Source organism: Salvelinus alpinus, chromosome 10 (genome assembly GCF_045679555.1).
Source record: "Salvelinus alpinus chromosome 10, SLU_Salpinus.1, whole genome shotgun sequence".
Taxonomy (NCBI): Eukaryota; Metazoa; Chordata; class Actinopteri; order Salmoniformes; family Salmonidae; genus Salvelinus; species Salvelinus alpinus.
The window spans coordinates 21,621,464-21,642,438 of NC_092095.1; the positions used below are offsets into that span (position 1 = coordinate 21,621,464).

The 20,975-nt window shown below is 45.9% G+C and overlaps 1 protein-coding gene across 2 annotated transcripts; it reads right to left on the reverse strand.

Moving 5' to 3' along the window:
* Positions 1–9,839: 9,839 nt before the first annotated feature.
* On the reverse strand, positions 9,840–18,562 carry LOC139531701 (GRB2-associated and regulator of MAPK protein 1-like). Of its 2 annotated transcripts, none has more exons than XM_071328401.1 (6): positions 18,248–18,562; positions 14,967–15,107; positions 13,922–14,052; positions 12,533–13,726; positions 12,082–12,257; positions 9,840–11,722 (listed from the first exon to the last, which is right to left on the reverse strand). In XM_071328401.1, the coding sequence occupies exons 1-6, from the start codon at positions 18,366–18,368 to the stop codon at positions 10,864–10,866; spliced, it is 2,622 nt and encodes an 873-aa protein (XP_071184502.1). In that variant the 5' UTR covers positions 18,369–18,562; the 3' UTR covers positions 9,840–10,863. The 2 variants fall into 2 exon arrangements, with proteins under 2 accessions (XP_071184502.1, XP_071184501.1); XM_071328400.1 differs by having other exon boundaries at positions 9,840–11,725; positions 18,248–18,501.
* Between the last annotated feature and the right edge of the window lie 2,413 nt (positions 18,563–20,975).

Genomic DNA, 20,975 nt, shown 5'->3' on the forward strand with positions numbered 1-20,975 from the left:
ATTGCTACCACTAATTTAAGAATGTGAAATGTCAGAATAATAGTTGAGAGAATGATTTATTTCAGCTTTTTTTTCATCACATTCCCAGTGCTTACATACACTCAATTAGTGTTTGGTAACATTGCCTTTAAATTGTTTAACGTGGGCCAAACATTTTGGGTAGCCTTCCACAAGCTTCCCACAATAAGTTGGGTGAATTTTGTCCCATTCCTCCTGACAGAGCTGGTGTAACTGAGTCAAGTTTGTAGGCCTCCTTGCTCGCACACACTTTTTCAGTTCTGCCCACAAATTTTCTATTGATGAGGTCAGGGCTTTGTGATGGCCACTCCAATACCTTGACTTTGTTGTCCTTAAGCCATTTTGCCACAACTTTGGGAGTATGCTTGGGGTCATTGCCCATTTGGAAGACCCATTTGCGACCAAGCTTTAACTTCCTGACTGATGTCTTGAGAAGTTGCTTCAATATATCCACATCATTTTCCTGCTTCATGATGCCATCTATTTTGTGAAGTGCACCAGTCCCTCCTGCAGCAAAGCACCCCCACAACATGATGCTGCCACCCCCATGCTTCACGGTTGGGATGGTGTTCTTCGGCTTGCAAGCCTCCCCCTTTTTCCTCCAAACATAACGATGGTCAATATGGCCAAACAGTTCTATTTTTGTTTCATCAGACCAGAGGACATTTCTCCAAAAAGTACGAGCTTTGTCCCCATGTGCAGTTGCAAACCGTAGTCTGGCTTTTTTATGGTGGTTTTGGAGCAGTGGTTTCTTCCTTGCTGAGCGGCCTCTCAGGTTATGTCGATATAGGACTAGTTTTACTGTGGATATAGATACTTTTGTACCTGTTTCCTCTAGCATCTTCACAAGGTCCTTTGCTGTTGTTCTGGGATTGATTTGCACTTTTCGCACCAAAGTACGTTCATCTCTAGGAGACAGAACGCATCTCCTTCCTGAGCGGTATGACGGCTGCGTGGTCCCATGGTGTTTATACTTGCGTACTATTGTTTGTACAGATGAACGTGGTACCTTCAGGTGTTTGGAAATTGCGCCCAATGATGAACCAGACTTGTGGAGGTCTACAATTTTTTTCATGAGGTTTTTGCTGATTTCTTTAGATTTTTCCATGATGTCAAGTGAAGAGGCACTGAGCTAGAAGGTAGGCCTTGAAATACACTGCTCAAAAAAATAAAGGGAACACTTAAACAACACAATGTAACTCCAAGTCAATCACACTTCTGTGAAATCAAACTGTCCACTTAGGAAGCAACACTGATTGACAATAAATTTCACATGCTGTTGTGCAAATGGAATAGACAACAGGTGGAAATTATAGGCAATTAACAAGACAACCCCAATAAAGGAGTGGTTCTGCAGGTGGTGACCACAGACCACTTCTCAGTTCCTATGCTTCCTGGCTGATGTTTTGGTCACTTTTGAATGCTGGCGGTGCTTTCACTCTAGTGGTAGCATGAGACGGAGTCTACAACCCACACAAGTAGCTCAGGTAGTGCAGCTTATCCAGGATGGCACATCAATGCGAGCTGTGGCAAGAAGGTTTGCTGTGTCTGTCAGCGTAGTGTCCAGAGCATGGAGGCGCTACCAGGAGACAGGCCAGTACATCAGGAGACGTGGAGGAGGCCGTAGGAGGGCAACAACCCAGCAGCAGGACCGCTACCTCCGCCTTTGTGCAAGGAGGAGCAGGAGGAGCACTGCCAGAGCCCTGCAAAATGACCTCCAGCAGGCCACAAATGTGCATGTGTCTGCTCAAACGGTCAGAAACAGACTCCATGAGGGTGGTATGAGGGCCCGACGTCCACAGGTGGGGGTTATGCTTACAGCCCAACACCGTGCAGGACGTTTGGCATTTGCCAGAGAACACCAAGATTGGCAAATTCGCCACTGGCGCCCTGTGCTCTTCACAGATGAAAGCAGGTTCACACTGAGCACGTGACAGACGTGACAGAGTCTGGAGACGCCGTGGAGAACGTTCTGCTGCCTGCAACATCCTCCAGCATGACCGGTTTGGCGGTGGGTCAGTCATGGTGTGGGGTGGCATTTCTTTGGGGGGCCGCACAGCCCTCCATGTGCTCGCCAGAGGTAGCCTGACTGCCATTAGGTACCGAGATGAGATCCTCAGACCCCTTGTGAGACCATATGCTGGTGCGGTTGGCCCTGGGTTCCTCCTAATGCAAGACAATGCTAGACCTCATGTGGCTGGAGTGTGTCAGCAGTTCCTGCAAGAGGAAGGCATTGATGCTATGGACTGGCCCGCCCGTTCCCCAGACCTGAATCCAATTGAGCACATCTGGGACATCATGTCTCGTTCCATCCACCAACGCCACGTTGCACCACAGACTGTCCAGGAGTTGGCGGATGCTTTAGTCCAGGTCTGGGAGGAGATCCCTCAGGAGACCATCCGCCACCTCATCAGGAGCATGCCCAGGCGTTGTAGGGAGGTCATACAGGCACGTGGAGGCCACACACACTACTGAGCCTCATTTTGACTTGTTTTAAGGACATTACATCAAAGTTGGATCAGCCTGTAGTGTGGTTTTCCACTTTAATTTTGAGTGTGACTCCAAATCCAGACCTCCATGGGTTGATAAATTTGATTGTGTGATTTTGTTGTCAGCACATTCAACTATGTAAAGAAAAAAGTATTTAATAAGAATATTTAATTCATTCAGATCTAGGATGTGTTATTTTAGTGTTCCCTTTATTTTTTTGAGCAGTGTACATCCACAGGTACACCTCCAATTGACTCAAATTATGTCAATTAGCCTATCAGAAGCTTCTAAGGCCATGACATAATTTTCAGGAAATTTCCAAGCTGTTTAATGGCACAGTCAACTTAGTGTATGTAAACTTCTGACCCACTGGAATTGTGATACAGTGAATTATAAGAATTATAAGAAAAATTACAAATGATGTCCTAACCAACTTGCCAAAACTATAGTTTGTTAACAAGAAATTTGTGGAGTGGTTGAGAAACGGGTTTTAATGACTCCAACCTAAGTGTATGTAACCTTCCGACTTCAACTGTATATATAAATCATTGGTATGGATGTTGTTGATGCATTCCAAGTTGAGGATAGCAAAGATAGCTATCAAAGATGTGTAAACATGTCCTCTGACAACAAAGTTAAGCTTGATGGAGGGATTCAAGGTCTTCTTCTGAAACTAAATGCAGCTTTCTCATGGTGACAAGAGATGCAGCTCTAAGATGTCATGACATTATTGGGGACTTGGGGCAAGAATGCATGCTAATGAACAGCGAGGACGAGCTGGGTAAGGTTCTCTGCAGGTTCTGTTGTTGTCAGACCCAAACTGCATAGCAAGTATAGATTTGCACCTTGCCTCTTGGCTTGCTAAAGCTGTAGGGGACTGTAGCAGACTGAGATTCCCTAATGAATAAACCCTGGCTCTGATCAAGAGGCACAAACTGTGGGCACCTGTTTTTACATCATTTTTTGTGTCCTAATCAAGGTACGCATGCGCATTTCATCTATCCTAAATTCTGCTTAATTTTTCCATTCATTTGGTTGCATTCAGTGTCGGAAAAAGTACCCAACTGTCATACTTGAGTAAATATAAAAATACCTTAATAGAAAATGACTCAAGTAAAAGTCAGTTACCCAGTAAAATTCTACTTGAGTAAAAGTCTAAAAGTATTTGGTTTTAAATATACTTAAGTATCAAAAGTAAAATTATAAATCATTTTCTTGTTTTTAAAATTTATGATAAGCCAGGGGCACACTCCAACATTCAGACTTAATTTACAAACTAAGCATGTGTTTAGTGAGTCTGCCAGATCAGAGGCAGTAGGGATGACCAGGGATGTTCGGTTGATAAGTGTGTGAATTGGACTATTTTCCTGTCCTGCTAAGCATTCAAAATGTAACGAGTACTTTTGGGTGTCAAGGAAAATGTATGGAGTAAAAAGTACAATATTTTTAAGGAATGTAATGAAGTAAAAGTAAAAGTAAAAGTAGTCAAAAATATAAATAGTAAAGTAAAGTACAGGTACCCCCAAAAAACGACTTAGGTAGTGCTTTAAAGTATTTTTACTTAAGTACTTTACCCCACTGGTTGCATTAACTAGGCTATAAGTGGGTAATAGTGATTAAGACCCTACATTAGCGTGTTTTCTCAGCTTTGTTTTATTCTAAGGCCAGCTACATCTGAGGCTATAGCCAGCAACGTCAGGCTGGTACACACTAGATTGACTTGAATCACAGTGATCTAGGATTTTAGTCAAATTCATACTTTTGGGTTGAACTATAAATGCTGTGTTTTTTGTGAAATATGGAATGACCTTTTATATTTTTGAAGTAATAGTGAGTAAACGTAAATGTAACAACAAGTGGTTGATTGATTTGTTTTCTCTTGAAGCGTTACAGACATCTTTGTTGTTCTCAAAAGAAGATGGGTTACTCAACTCCCATCCCTCTCCAGCCTGCAGGAAGGATGTACAACATCATCATGTGGATTCAGGATAACTGGTTGGTATGGTGCTCATTTTAGGACACCCTCAGCCTAGACCTATAGCCTCACCCTGCATTGAGTCAATGGTCACACCTCACCCTCACACCTAACCACAGGTTGGCTCCTATTTGTCCCCCACCATTCTAGGTCTAAAATATACAGGTTAAGACAACATAATAATTCCTTGTGGAAGCGTTCGAAAATAAACACATGCATGGGACCGGCATCGTTGCTGATTCTACAGGGTTAGCATTGACGCCCTGACCATAGAGAGCCCTTGGTTCTCTATGGACATTTTGACCTAGTCACCACTATGCGTTCATAATTGCTTTAATTTTGATGCTTTGGAAAATACGGATGGAATGATTGTGAAATGTGCACCACTACTTTCACGTTTCGTTGTTGGTTTATTGTTTTTGTTTAAAGTTTCACCGTAATAAAGATGTGGAACTTCAATCACGCTGCGCCTTGGTCCGCTCATTACGACGATCGTGACAGAATATCCCACCAAGCAAGGACCAAGCAGCGTGTGACGGAGGTAAAGGAGTTTTGGACCTGGGAAGAAATTATGGGAGGTTGTGAGACCCTTCCTTGGAAGGAGACACCAAGGAAGGTGGAAGGACAGCGACGACGCCGGGGACCGCGGCCACAGAAACACCAAGATTTTTTTTGGGGGGGGGGCACGAGGGGTCGTCGGCGGAGCAGCGGAGAGTGGAAGAGCGGGTCATCAGTCCAGTGCCATCTGTGCCAGCTCCCCGTACTCACCCTGAAGAGCCAGAGACCGTCAAGGAGGCGATGGAGAAGTTGGGAGAGATGAGAGAAATGTTATGTAGGTGTGTTCTGCATGGCATCCGACCTGAGGAGCCTGTCAGCAGTCTGGTGAGTCCTGTGCCAGCTCTCTGCATCCTTCCTGAAGTGCGTGTCACCATTCCGGTGCCACCTGTGCCGGCGCCATGCACCTGGCCTCCAGTGCGCCTCCCCAGTCCGGTACGTCCTGTGCCAGCTCCCCGCACTAGCCCTGAAGTGCGTGTCACCAGTCCGGTGCCACCTGTGCCGGCTCTACGCACCAGGCCTCCAGTGCGCCTTCTCAGTCTGTTACGTCCTGTGCCAGCTCCCCGCACTCGCCCTGAAGTGCGTGTCACCAGTCCGGTGCCACCTGTGCCGGCTCCACGCACCAGGCCTCCAGGGTAGGAGCCCTTCCTCTGCGCCAGTGCCCAGTTCAGGCACGGTGTCCAGTTCTGTTTCAGGGCAGGAGCCTTCCTCTGCACCGGTGCCCAGTCCAGGCACGGTGTCCAGTCCAGCTCCAAGGCCGGAGCCTTCCTCTGCGCCGGTGCCCAGTCCAGGCACGGTGTCCAGTCCAGCTCCAAGGCCGGAGCCTTCCTCTGCGCCGGTGCTCAGTCCAAGCGCGGTGTCCAGTCCCGCTCCAAAGCCGGAGCCTTCCTCTGCGCCGATGCCCAGTCCAGGCACGGCGTCCAACCCAGCTCCAGGGCCGGAGCCCTCTACGCCGGTGCCCAGTCCAGGCACAGCGTTCAGCCCGGCGCAATGGCCGGAGCCTTCCTCTGCGCCGGTGCCCAGTCCAGGCACGGCGTCCAACCCAGCTCCAGGGCCGGAGCCTTCCTCTGTGCCGGTGCCCAGTCCAGGCACGGCGTCCAGTCCCGCTCCAAAGCCGGAGCCTTCCTCTGCACCGGTGCCCAGTCCAGGCACAGCGGCCAGCCCAGCTCCAAGGACAGAGCCTTCCTCTGTGCCGGTGCCCAGTCCAGGCACGGCGTCCAGTCCCGCTCCAAAGCCGGAGCCTTCCTCTGCACCGGTGCCCAGTCCAGGCACAGCGGCCAGCCCAGCTCCATGGCCGGAGCCTTCCTCTGCGCCGATGCCCAGTCCAGGCACGGCGTCCAACCCAGCTCCAGGGCCGGAGCCTTCCTCTGTGCCGGTGCCCAGTCCAGGCACGGCGTCCAGTCCCACTCCAAGGACAGAGCCTTCCTCTGCGCTGGTGCCGTCCAGGCACGGCGTCCAACCCAGCTCCAGGGCCGGAGCCCTCTGCGCTGGTGGGGTAGTTTTTGTGTTATTGATTTTATTGAAGACTCCGGTACTTTGGTGACTAAGAAACACATTTTTAAACCTCCCACTTTGGGATGGATGTGGATGTGTAGTTCATACATGCATAATCTATGAACAGCATTACTGTTTTACCTCAATTTCCCCCTACATGGGCCAGCCCCCTAGCAATTCCAGTTCTAGCCAATGTGCTTCAGCCCCTCACATTTGACTGACCTTTAGCAGGAGGCCTGCCCAGCGTTATCCAATGAGGTTGCAGGGTGGGCCCAACGGCTCAGTGGACACAGCAGAGCGAGAGAGGGCAATGACCTGGTGCACAAATCCACACATATGTGACGTAGTATGCAATTTTTGAGGACCTTTTGGCTAGTGAAAAGAACAAGGGCACATCGACAGATTTCACCTAGTCAGCTCTGGGATTCAAACCAGCAACTTTTCAGTTACTGGCCAAACCTCTTAACCGCTAGGCTCCTACCCAGACAAGAGCACCCTTTACCTCCATCTTGCGAGTTGGAGCCTTTGACATTTTTTTCCACTGGTAGTATCGTGGAATGTTCCTGAAATACTGATATCTGCATTTGTAACACTTGCATTTTTGCTATCTCTGCTATATTGTGGGTTGGCTATAACTAACCAGTATTGCATAAGGTATGATAATAAAATAAAATAGTTGTAGACTATGCTAAGACAGTGAAGCTTTACAACAAGGTCATGCATTGAGAAGAATGTTGATCAAATCCAGCTGATTAATTTTAAAAAAGAATACTAAATAAATACAACACCAGGACTACTATCCAACAAGTCACATTGCTTCAATGTTTTAAAGTTTGCTGGTCCTGGAGTAGATGTTACTCATTAACTACTGTATGCCTATCACCCCATAGTGTATTAGAAGAACAAAAGGATTGGGACAGTGACACATTTTTTTGTTGTTGTTTTGGCTCTGTACTCCAGCACTTTGGATTTGAAATGATACAATGACTGAGGTTAAAGTGCAGACTGTCAGCTTTGCATGGGCAGAATTAGAGTAATGAAAATTAAAACACTTTGACCAGGATTCAATCTAATGCAGATTAACGACCTGTGCACAACAATTTCCTTTTAAAGGCAGATTTCCAGACATTTGCTGAGATCAATTTGCCGTGAACTCCACGGATGTCAGCTAAAGCAGAAATCACCTATCAGTTAATCGCAGTGCACAAGTCATTTATCTCCGTTTGTTTGAGTTCCAGCCTTAAACATTTCTATGGCAGGATGGCTGAACCGGACTTTTAGGACTCTATTCAATCTGTATCGCTGAAGTCCTGCATTACAGCGCGATTGAAATTTAAAGGCGTTAGTGGAGACTGCGTTCACGGAAAACGCTGCTCATGTCGGCTCAATCGGAAATTACCTTTACATTTCTATCGCGAAATCTGTATCCCTTCAGCCATACAGATTGAATAGAGCCCTTAGTGGACTGTCTGCTGGACCAGGCCATGGACCCCAACGTTCTGGGTGGGCCGGGGCCCTAGGGCCTGTCGGTATAGAGCCAGGTGGACTGTCTGCTGGACCAGGCCATTGACCCCAACGTTCTGGGTGGGCTGGGGCCCTAGGGCCTGTCGGTATAGAGCCAGGTGGACTGTCTGCTGGACCAGGCCATTGACCCCAACGTTCTGGGTGGGCTGGGGCCCTAGGGCCTGTCGGTATAGAGCCAGGTGGACTGTCTGCTGGACCAGGCCATTGACCCCAACGTTCTGGGTGGGCCGGGGCCCTAGGGCCTGTCGGTATAGAGCCAGGTGGACTGTCTGCTGGACCAGGCCATGGACCCCAACGTTCTGGGTGGGCTGGGGCCCTAGGGCCTGTCGGTAAAGAGCCAAGTGGATTGTCTGCTGGACCAGGCCATGGACCCCAATGTTTTGGGTGGGCTGGGGCCCTAGGGCCTGTCGGTAAAGAGCCAGGTGGACTGTCTGCTGGACCAGGCCAAGGACACCAACGTTCTGAGTGGGCCGGGGCCCTAGGGCCTGTCGGTATAGAGCCAGGTGGACTGTCTGCTGGACCAGGCCAAGGACACCAACGTTCTGAGTGGGCCGGGGCCCTAGGGCCTGTCGGTATAGAGCCAGGTGGACTGTCTGCTGGACCAGGCCATGGACCCCAACATTCTAGGTGGGCTGGGAACCCATGATCTGAAACAAACACACACACACACCTACTAATAAGATGCTCCTCCGAGACAAAACTTAACTGTGTTCTAATACTTCAAAAACACGCTCTTCCTTCCTTGAAGTAATCACTGACCCAACAAAACATTAAAGGTACAAGAAATTGTTCTGGATCACAGATTTCTTCAAGGGAGAAACAAAGCATGCATTCCTATAGTATTCACAGGGTCAATGACTGTTGCTCATGTTATAGTGCCAATGTTGTTTCTTACAGATTATGAAGTTGGAACATGAAGCCTTATTTTGTTTGTCATTTAGCAGACGCTCAGAGACTTGAGTGCATAGATTTTCAGACTTTCTTTCTCTTCTTTGTACTGGTCCCCGTGGGAATCAAACCCACACGCTAAAGGCGCCATGCTCTACCCTACTGAGCCACACGGGACCACCTTATTCCCTTAGTCTCTTGTCAGTAATTTGTTACGCTTGAAAAATGTAAGTTAATGAATCCAAACACACACTCAAATTACACTTCTATATTGTTTAACAGGCTTTTCAATTTGTTTGGGATGCACTACATGGCCCTTCATTACTACGCAGCCTTATCACTAAACAGCAGTCCTTCCATGTGCATTTGTGCGAAAGGCGTAAAGGTTGTCGTCATTGTAACTCAGCCAAAAGACAAGACAATGTGTCCATTTTTATTGATCATACACAACCATAGAAAGTTAAGTCAAAATATAATAGGGGTTGTTCATGAACATTAATGTCAGTTTTTCCATGACACCAGTTTGTCGATGAGCATTTTACAGTTTAGTCCTGTCCTACTGGTCATTTTACAGTTACAATTACTTACCACCCTTTTATCACTTACATAACATTACACTATTTCATGACACAAAAACAAAGGAAAAATTACACCTGAGGTGTATTCAGTGAGGTGAAACATTCTGAATATTGCAGATATAAATGTAATGAATAGAGCCAACATGATTCTCTTTTCAATACATGGCAATCATCTGTGCTATAGAATACATACATATATATCTATCCATCTGAACGTTCCATAATGCAGCACCCTCTTGAACGGCCCCCAGCTAAATGTAGTTTAGTTAAAGTTCTGTGGTGGGTTAAATTAAGGCAGATTAGTCTGGTCTGTCTCAAGTTTGAGAAAGTCTGTATTTGTGAATGTGCACAATAAAAAGGGAAAATATTGTTAGTTCAGTTTATATCAAATTAATCAATGGCTATTTCAGTAATTAAATATTTTCACCAATGTAACATATCCTTGCAGTCTATATAACAAGTTCTCCATTTCATTTAGTCAAATACATGTTCCTTCTGTAATGGTACATAGTTCCTTCTTGATCCCCAAAGCTTCCCCTTCTTTAGCCATTACATGTAAAGTCTACGTTGCTTAAAAACCTTGTGGTTTTTCACAATGTCATGAGTCAATTGTACAGTCCATTTGACCTAGCAAAGTCTTTTTTTTTTTTTGACAAGTGCATCTTACATTATGCAGAATCTGAAGTTACATTGTATTGGTTGTTGTTACTTGCATATTAAGTCAGTATTATAATAAGGCAACAAGAAGTGCACACTGTTATAAATGAGTTTAAATGCCATCGCTTGAATTTAGCAGCTGTGCCTGCTATCGCAAACTTTCATGAATAACCTCCAATTACTTCTGTGGAAGGGCTTTGGGTTAAAGCAGGTAGTAACAGAGTTGAGAGAAAATGTCCCTAAAGAGGACAAAGAGGAAATCAAACATAATAGAACATGACAAGAGTTAATACACAACACATCCCTGTGACATAGTTAGACAACTGTAATGGTTACCAGGGTTGGACTTCGGAGAGCTGGATCAACAAGTTAAGCAGCCAACTTCCAGATACACTGAGATTACTCTTGGTTTTCTGGTTCCACAAGAAAGCTTAAAGTGGACTATGGGTTATTGAGAGCGATTATATAGTCAGTTATATACCATGCCCAATTCAAGTGTTATCTTTCTCGAAGAACTATAATGTGCAGAGTTGTTTCAGAATGTTGTGGAAAATCGTCTGGCCAACTCATGCTATGAAACAACCCCCAGAGTACAAAACTGAAGGCAAAAGTTTACGTCGGCATTCACAGCACATTGCATGGTTTTTTTTCTTCCTAGACTAGTACTTTTGTTAAAGGGTTAGGTTATATTTTAGGCCTCCAACCGTTAATAAACTGCATAAGTTTCTTCACTTGGAGTTTGCTTAACTTGAAGTCCTCCGACAGAATCTCTTCCGTGAGCTGCAGGAGAAGATTTCCATCGATTTTCTCCGTGACGAACAAAGACACAATGTCGTCGGAGAGGCCAATGAACCGTAACGATTTGGACAACTCTTCGATGGAGAGTCCAGATAGGTTGGTGGGTGGTTGCCAAGGTCCTCCGGGGGCTGGTGCAGAGAGGGAGGATAGTGACGGTGGGGGGAGGGGCGGATAGGAAATAGAGAATATGTCTGTCGCCGTGACCTGATCGTGTTGTTGGCTGACCAGGCACTTTAGAGTGTCCTGCTCCGTACCTTTGACTGCATCTGTACCTTTACTTGTCTCGTTTGATTTGGGCGTCCTCGGTGGCAAGATGGGGCACGACAGGCTTTGTTTAGTGTTACATTCTTCAATAGTATTATCTCTGTACATTTCCAGGGTGTAGCTCGACGACTTGGTGCAAAACTGATTAGTGTACGAGGCTTTGAAGGGGACAGCGTTACTGCTCTGCTCTCTTCCGTCAAAGTCAAAAAGGCTGGAAGTGCATGGCGACTTAGGCGTGCCCAGGGGTCTTTTTCGGGGATAGCTGTAGTAACTTTGACAGTGGATGGGCAGGAACTCCTCCATGCCTTGAGAAGCCCCTCCACAGAAGTCGTTGGGCCACGATAGTCTAGAAGGGACGCCGTCGAACGGTGGGCTCACGTGAGGCGTTCTAGGGCTGTCCTCGTTGGTCTTGACCCAGTTACAGGGGTAACACACGTGGTTCTGCTCCTCCGCCTCGGTCACTTCAGTCTCTCCTCCTCCACTGCTGGCAGCAAAAGAAAAATACCAAAGTTAGTGAAAAGAACTAGGTACAAGTTGAGATTAAACACTACTAAAGTATTCTGAAATAATGTTACAAAGCCCAACACTCCAGACCATTGGGAGGGAAACAAAAGCTATTGACTAGTCAGCAATATGTAAGGAAGTGTGTACATAAGTACTATTTATTGACATTTCAATGTATAATATAGGACCAGAATAAAAACTATAGACTGTGCAGGGCCAAATCCTTAAGCGGCGTATGTGAGACATGGAACCTTAGTGTATATCATGCATTAAACTCAATGGGAGGTGTGTGCAAAGGATGAGGCTACATATTGCGATTTGCCCCCCAGTCCTTACATGCTGTGTAGGCCTGAGGCGTAGTAGGAGAGAGTAGGGCTTGGAGAGCGCGTTTCCGTCTGCCGCGCCTTAGCTCCAGCCGGCGTTGTGGTGGACATCGTTGGGGTGGACATCATCTGCTTGGAACTTCGGGGGGGAATGGGAGGGGCGTTCAATAGACGACATTCTTCCTTCACCTGGAGAAGAAGGTGAAGGAAAATCAACTAACTTTACAAATGATTACAGCGTTCATCATTTTCTTGTTTTTATCTGTGAGAGGCTGTTTACACCAGAAATAATATTAAATTGTTGTTACAATGTAATGTCTCAAACACTATATCTGATGATCATAAGCAAATTATATCAGTAATTTAAAATATTTTCCTCAATTTGCTTGGTAATAATAATAATATTAATAATTTCATATTAGTTGGTAAATGTAGCCATGGTGATGGAATTCATGTGTACTCACAGCTTCGGACTTTGGAGGGACTGGGGGCGGAGGTAGACAAATTTCAGAGCTGATCATTGGGCCCACATGACTGGAGGAGACGGGGTACGATAGGACCGCCATGGAGGTGCCGATGGTGTTGCTGGTGCTTCTCGGGTCCTCGCCGCCAACACTGTGCCCTCCTCCCCGACTTGATCTCAAGTGGTCCAGCCACAGCTCCTCGTAGGGCACATCCGACTTAAGGACGGACTGGCTCATGTTCTCCAGCAGCTCAGGTAAGAGGTACTCTGTGTCGACTGAGTCAACCGGCACGCCCTCGGGCGGCAGGAGCGCCCAGTCCCCACACAGCGTCATGAAGCCCTGCAGGTTGACCTCGCTGTTGCTGTGCAGGTTGTTGCCGTAGACGCACACAGACAGTCGGTGGAATGACTGGGTAAGCTCGTCGCGGGCGTACGTGAGAGAGCTGGGCACGTGCATGTGGGAGGGGCAGCCATTGCTGCTGCTACTACCGCTCCCACTGCTCTTCTTGGGGCTCTTCCCGTCGACGTCGTTCCAGTCGGTCCTGACATCGCGCACAGCACGGGAATAGTCGTCAATGTCAAACTGCTCCTGGCAGAAGGTGAACCAGCGGTGCACCATGGTGTCCAGCCACAGCTCACTTTGCAGCAGCCCTTCAGGGATGATGAACTTGGGCATGGAGGCCATGTGGAGCGGGAAGTGGACAGGGAGGATCTTGTTACTGCGCAGCACGCAGCCCACCACCACCGTTTTGGTCTGGATGTTGACAAACTTGTAGCGGTGGCCCTCGCGGATCAGGTGCAGGTCGTGCTGGTTGCGCGGCGGGCTGCCAGGCACAGTGACGTTGACGGGCAGACGGGTCTTCTCCACGATGTCACGGATGGTGTGCTCGCCCTCCTGCATCTGGAGCTCTAGCGGGCTGCAGGTGCTGAAGCGGCCCTTACACTGGAAGGGCAGGCTGACACTCTCGTTGGTCCGGTGGTTCATGCAGATGAGGCAGGGCATCTTGCCACGGTTTGCCATCTTGCTGATGGAGTTGAGTTTGCTGATCTTCTTGAAGATTGTGTTGAAGCGCGACTTCTCCTTGGACGCCTTGGCGTAGAGGATCTCTGCCTGGCCCATGAGGGTGAGCTCATCACCAGTGCTTAGTGTGATGTTGTATACCTCCGTGTCCTCGTTGCATTCGCCTGAAGCCATCTGTGAGACAAGAAGATTGTGTTAGATTGTAGTCTCATTGCCTAAAAATCACATCTCTAACCCCTTAAAAACACTCCAATTGAACTCATACTATGACAATGTCACATCTGTAGAATTCGGGAAACATACATAATTTGCAAGTCACTTTATAACACTAATCATCTTTTGATTAACTATCAACCAATAGCAACTGACCTTCACATTGAACGTAATTTCCTCCATGACATAAACCCGTTCGGGAAATGCTTTGGCCACCTCCTCCACGCTGTTGAAGTACTGCACCGGCTCCTTGACATCTCTGTCCTGCTCCAGCAGCTTAAACTGACCTACAGGGGGGGGTGGAAAGAATAAGATGGGAGAACTTGCTTGCATGTAACCTTGTTTCTGTTCCTGGAAAGGATAGGCCCTTGTTTTAGTTTAGTCTGTGCTTGAAAATAAACATTTTCGGAAATCTCTCACTGAACATTACTATCCGAATACCCCTGGTTCCCATCAGAAGTCTGAGTCTGCACCAGGCCAAGTTTTCATTGCAACCCCACTGTTCCAGTGTTACGTACAGGGTTTCCGTGAATCAGTTTTACAGTTTGGTGCACTGACTAAGTACACTTCCCCTATGCTGTAAGTGAGGCGAGAGCATTGATCATATGTCAGTGTGTGAGTATTCATCAGCCAGAAGAGTTGGATTGGCGCAGGCGCAGCAGCGAGTCATTGACATAAAATGGACCCATCTGTGTAATCATTGATTTGAGCCTGAGAGGCTTTTAAGATCAGTGAAACAGGCCTGTGCCTGTTCTAAACCTATTTCCCTGAGCAAACAGTACTATGCGCATGTTTGCATGTTGCAAATTTTATACTAGCACAGGATTTATAAGCACTGATTGTACAGATGTCTTTTTCTTGATTAACTGAAATGGCTTTAGAACCTCATTGTAAGGCTTGTTAACAAGAAAATAAACTATAAGAAAAGATCTGTCTGTAATCAGTCCACATAAAGTGAGTATTACTCCAAAATGAATAGCCTCTAGAAAGTTCATAATGGATTATTTGTGTGATATAAAATAGGTTGGTTAAATGATATGCTAGATTGTGGCAAAGGAGAGTCATAGTCGATGTTAGGTTGAGTGGGTAGTAGCGTACTGATTAATATAACTCTGTAAGGCATTCACATACATCTGAATAAACATTGCCATGTGAACCTCTGACAGAGTAGATTTCATAATGGAACAGCGATTTGACTAACCTTCATAATGCACTGGGATCTCTATTTTGGGCCCAATGACATAATGGCCCTCCTCCAGACTGTGTGCAGTGATTGTTGTCCATTGCCGACAGGAATGAATCAAGAGGTAGTCATGGTCTCGTAAGCCGTCCACCAACTCACCTGGAGAAGAGAGACACTGATTCAAATGATATCACTTCAATCATTTTTTAAATAATTTTTTACAAAATGTTTGACTACAGTAATATCACAATCATTGAAATGTAGAACTTTAGTTATCAGTCCACCATGAATATTATATTTGACATGATTTGCATATCACTATTATTTTTATGTAGACCTTGTAAAAACTAACTACGTACACTGTATATACAAAAGTATGTGGACACCCCTTCAAATTAGTGGATCCTGCTATTTCAGCCACATCCGTATAAAATCGCGCACACAGACATGCAATCTCCATAGACAAACATTGGCAGTAGATTGGCCATACTGAAGAGCTCAGTGACTTTCAATATAGCACCGTCATTTTATTTTTATTTCACCTTTATTGAACCAGGTAGGCCAGTTGAGAACAAGTTATAATTTACAACTGCGACCTGGCCAAGATAAAACAACAGAGTTACACATGGGATAAACAGGCGTACAGTCAATAACACAATAGAAAAAACGATATACCATGTGTGCAAATGTAATAATATTAGGGAGGTAAGGCAATAAATAGGCCATAGTGGCAAAATAATTACAATTTAGCATTAACACTGGAGTGATACATGTGCAAGTAGAAATACTGGGGTGCAAAAGAGCAACAAAAAAATAACAATATGGGGATGAGGTAGTTGGGTGGGCTATTTACAGATTGGCTGTGTACAGGTGCAGTGATCGGTAAGCTGCTCTGACAGCTGATGCTTAAAGTTAGTGAGGGAGATATGAGTCTCCAGCTTCAGTGATTTTTGCAATTCGTTCCAGTCATTGGCAGCAGAGAACTAGAAGGAAAGGCGGCCAAAGGAGGTGTTGGCTTTGGGGATGACCAGTGAAAATTACCTGCTGGAGCACATGCTGCTATGGTGACCAGTGAGCTGAGATATGGCGGGGCTTTACCTAGCAAAGACTTATAGATGACCTGGAGCTAGTGGGTTTGGCGACGAATATCTAGCGAGGGCCAGACAATGAGAGGATACAGGTCGCAGTGGTGGGTAGTATATGGGGCTTTGGTGACAAAACGATTGACACTGTGATAGACTGCATCCAATTTGCTGAGAAGAGTGTTGGGGGCTATTTAGTAAATTACATTGCCAAAGTCAAGGATCGGTAGATAGTCAGTTTTACGAGAGTATGTTTGGCAGCATGAGTGAAGGAGGCTTTGATGCGAAATAGGAAGCTGATTCTAGATTAACTTTTGGATTGGAGATGCTTAATGTGAGTCTGGAAGGAGAGTTTACAGTCTAACCAGACACTTAGGTATTTGTAATTGTCCACATATTCTAAGTCAGAACCGTCCAGAGTAGTGATGCTAGTCGGGCGGGCAGCGATCGGTTGGAGAGCATGCATTTAGTTTAAGAGTTTTAGCGTTTAAGAGCAGTTTGATGCCACGGAAGAAGTGTTGTATGGCATTGAAGCTCGTTTGGAGGTTTGTTAACAGTGTCCAAAGAAGGGCCAGATGTATACAGAATGGTGTCGTCTGCATAGAGGTGGATCAGAGAATCACCAGCAGTAAGAGCGACATCATTGATATGTACAGAGAAAAGAGTCGGCCGAGAGACTGCCAGAGGTCCGGACAACAGGCCCTCCGATTTGACACACTGAACTCTTTCTGAGAAGTAGTTGGTGAACCAGGTGAGGCAGTCATTTGAGAAACCAAGTCAAAGGACGACACCTTTCCAACAAGTGAGTTCATAAAATGTATGCTCTGCTAGAGCTGCCCCAGTCAACTGTAAGTGCTGGTATTGTGCAGTGGAAACGTCTATGGGGCAACAAAGGCTCAGCCGCGAAGTTGTAGGCCACAAGCTCACAGAAAGGGACCGCCGAGTGCGTAAAATTAATCTGTCCTCGGTTGCAATACTCACTACCGAGTTCCAAACCGCCTTTGCACAAGAACTGTTTGTCGGGAGCTTCATGAAATGGGTTTCCATGGCCGAGCAGCTACACACAAGCCTAAAATCACCATGCGCAATGCCAAGCGTCAGCTGGAGTGATGTAAAGCTCACCGCCATTGGACTCTGGAGCAGTAGAAACGCATTCTCTGGAGTGATGAATCACGCTTCACCATCTGGCAGTCCGAAAGACGAATCTGGGTTTGAGGGATGCCAGCTGAACGCTACCTGCCCCAATGCATAGCGCCAACTGTAAAGTTTGGTGCAGGAGGAATAATGGTCTGGGGCTGTTTTTCATGGTTCGGGCTAGGCCCCTTAGTTCCAGTGAATGGAAATCTTAATGCTACAGCATGACAATGCCCTAATGCACAAAGCGAGGTCCATACAGAAATGGTTTGTTGAGATCGGTGTGGAAGAACTTACTAGCACAGAGCCCTGACCTCAACCCCATTGACACCTTTGGGATGAATTGGAACGCCAACTGTGAGCCAGGCCTATGGCTGAATGGAAGCAAGTCCCTGGAGCAATGTCCCAACATCTAGTGGAAAGCCTTCCCAGAAGAGTGGAGGCTGTTATAGAAAACTCTTTAATAAATTCCCATGATTTTGGAATGAGATTTTCGACGAGCAGGTGTCCACATACCTTTGATCATGCAGTGTACCTTGATACCTATGTAGCTAGCTAAAAATAATTAAAAAAATATTGCTCTCCCACTCTTGGTGGACTGCATTTTACAGTGACTGAAACGTTCTTTTTTTCTGTATGCATGCATTGTACGAAGTAAGGTAGGTAGCTAGCTAAGGAGGGTAGCTAGCTATGTCATTACAGAAAAGGCTCCTGCAATGCATTCCAACTTTCTAACTTGTTGTGTTTAAGCTTGATAACAATAAAGACTTAGCAAGATAGCAAGGAGTGAATATAGATAGCTAGCTACAAGCTTTTATACATTTATTGTATTTTGGAAACTTTAATTAGTTAAAGGCTAGCTAAGCTTTTACAACTTTCTTGACTACAGTAACTTAGCTAGCTGATGTCAACGTTGACAGAGTAACGTTACAGAGACGGTATGGCTATGCAACTAGGCTAGCTAGCTAATTAACAAGCCAGTCAACTTAGCTAGGTTGGAGGCTAGTTAACTGGCATTTTATGCAGCAAATCACCTGGTTAGCCCCTCCTAAAAACATGAAATTGCTCCAAAAATAGCCTTACCACTGTCCAACTTGACAATTTGCGGCAGTCTATAAACACTGACAAGTCGATCTAAGGGTAAAGACGTCGTGCTCCATGATACATCTTTCAAATTGTTGTACAGCATTGATCCAAGGTCCATGTTAGCTTATAAACTCGCGACACATTAGCATGAACGCACCCGTTGCTGCTAGCTATGCATTGTTCTCTCATGTAACCTATACTTTTCTTATGGTTCTGTTTTGTTTACTTTGAGGTTAGCTAGCTATCATGAACAGTCGCGCAGCCATGTTAGCTCCTTGCTAGCTAGTATGCTAGTTACCCCTAAGTTGACAGGAAATGCCATGTATTGAAACCATAGATATCTGCACATGCCAGACGTCTACTTCCAAAACGATTCCCTTGTCTGCCAGTCAGCCGTTGCAATTACCGCAGGGTCACACACAAGCCTCAATACAAACAGGGGAGCATAGGGTACTATATCTGAACCCAAGAGAGAATAGTTTGTGTCCTACTCAAACAACTATCACTCTGACAAACATAATATGTTATGCATATAACATACATTCACCAGACAGTTTATTAGGTACACCACATTCACAAAAATGGATCACTCCTACAGACAGTGAGTCAAGTGGCCATGGCATACTATATAAAGCAGGCAAACAGGCATCGAGGCATTCAGTTACTGTTCAATTAAACGTTAGAATGGGATAAAACGAGTGACCTAATCGACTTTGAGTGTGGTATGATCATAGTTGCCAGTATCTCAGAAACGGACGCCCTCCAGGGTTTTTCACGCACGACAGTGTCTAGGGTTTACCGAGAATGTTGCGACAAACAAAAAACCTCCAATCAGAGGCAGTCCCGTAGCCGAAAATAGCTAGTTGATGAGAGAGGTCGAAGGAGAATGGCAAGAATCGTGCAAGCAAACAGGTGGGACACAAACAGACAAATAAAGGTGCAGTACAACAGCGGTGTGCAGAATGGCATCTCGGAACGCAAAACCTGTCGATCCTTGTCATAGATGGGCTATTGCAGCAGACGACCACATCGGGTTCCACACCTATCAGCTAAAAATAAGAAGAACCAGCTCCAGTAGGCATGCGATCACCAACATTGGCAATTGAGGTGTGGAAAAATATCACCTGGTCTGACGAATGCTGTTGCGTCATGCCGATGGCAGTCAGAATTTGGCGTAAGCAGCATGTGTCCATGGACCCATCCTGCCTGGTGTCAACAGTACAGGCTGGTGGCGGTAGTGTACTGGTGTGGGGAATGTTTTCCTGGCACTTTAGGTCCCTTGGTACCAATTGAGCAATGAACGTTTCCGGTACTTTGTAGAATCCATGCCCAAAATAATTCAGGCTGTTCTGGAGGCAAAGGCGGGTCCGACCCGGTGGATGTAGCCTTCCTAACAAGATGGGTGTAACCTTCCTAATTAACTGTCAGGTGAATGTATATATAAACGCATATATTGTGATTTTAATATGTTATGCATATTATGCCCACGGAACTGAGACACTAAATAATTGATTAGCCGAGCTGGGGAAGTCAGGCCTGTAGGGTGGGGATTAAATACATAGGAAAACAAAACACAGGTATTTGTTTTGTTTTCCCACTCCATGCCACATGCATAGGCTACCAATATCCATCTTGAAGATCACTGGGCCTAGGCTACTTCAACACCAGCAGAAGATCACTGGGCCTAGGCTACTCCAACACCAGTTGAAGATCACTGGGCCTAGGCTACTTCAAGAAGACAGCCTAGAGATATCTCTGTTCTTGGTACAAGTAGCTGGTGCCGAGCTGGCTGTAGGATGCCTAGCCCATGTCAGGACTGTCAATGCATTCTACTGCATGCAGCAACATCCGTTTTCATACCTGTCTCACGCTCACAAGAAATGTGTAAACAGCCCCAACGCTCTGTCTAAACATTATTATAAACTGTGTGGTTGGAGCCCTGAATACTGATTGGCAGAAAGCGCTGGTATATCATACCGTATACCACGGGTATGACAAAACATTTATTTTTACTCTTCTAATTACGTTGGTAACCAGTTTATAATAGCAACAAGGCACCTTGGGGGTATATGGCCAATATACCACAGCTAAGGGCTGTATCCAGGCACTCGTCGTGCATGCGTCGTGCATAAGAACAGCCCTTAGCATTGGCGTATTGTCGGAAATTCTTAAAATACAACTTTTAACTCATTGCGTTCAACCCTTTGGCAGATATCTAACTCCATACTACTACAGTGCCTATAGACTTAAAACATTTTATGGGTCAGATGGTTTAGATCCTTTCTTCTTTAAGGTTGCAGCCCCTATCATCGCCAAGCCTATCTCTGACCTTTTTAACCTGTCTTTCCTCTCTGAGGAGGTTCCCATTGCTTGGAAGGTAGCCACGGTGCGTCCTTTATTTAAAGGACTGATCCTAACTGTTATAGGCCAATAGGCCAATTTCTATTTTGCACTGTTAATCAAAAGTGTTGGAAAAAACTGACTGGCTATCTTGATGTTCATACTATTCTCTCTGGTATGCAATCTGGTTTCCGCTCAGGTTATGGATGTTTCACTGCAACCTTAACGGTCCTAAATGATGTCACCAAAGCCCTTGATTCTAAGCAATGTTGTGCTGCTATTTTTATTGACTTGGACAAAGCTTTTGATATGGTAGACCATTCCATTCTTGTCGGCCGGCAGGGAGTATTGGTGTCTCTGAGGGGTCTTTGTCCTGGTTTGCTAA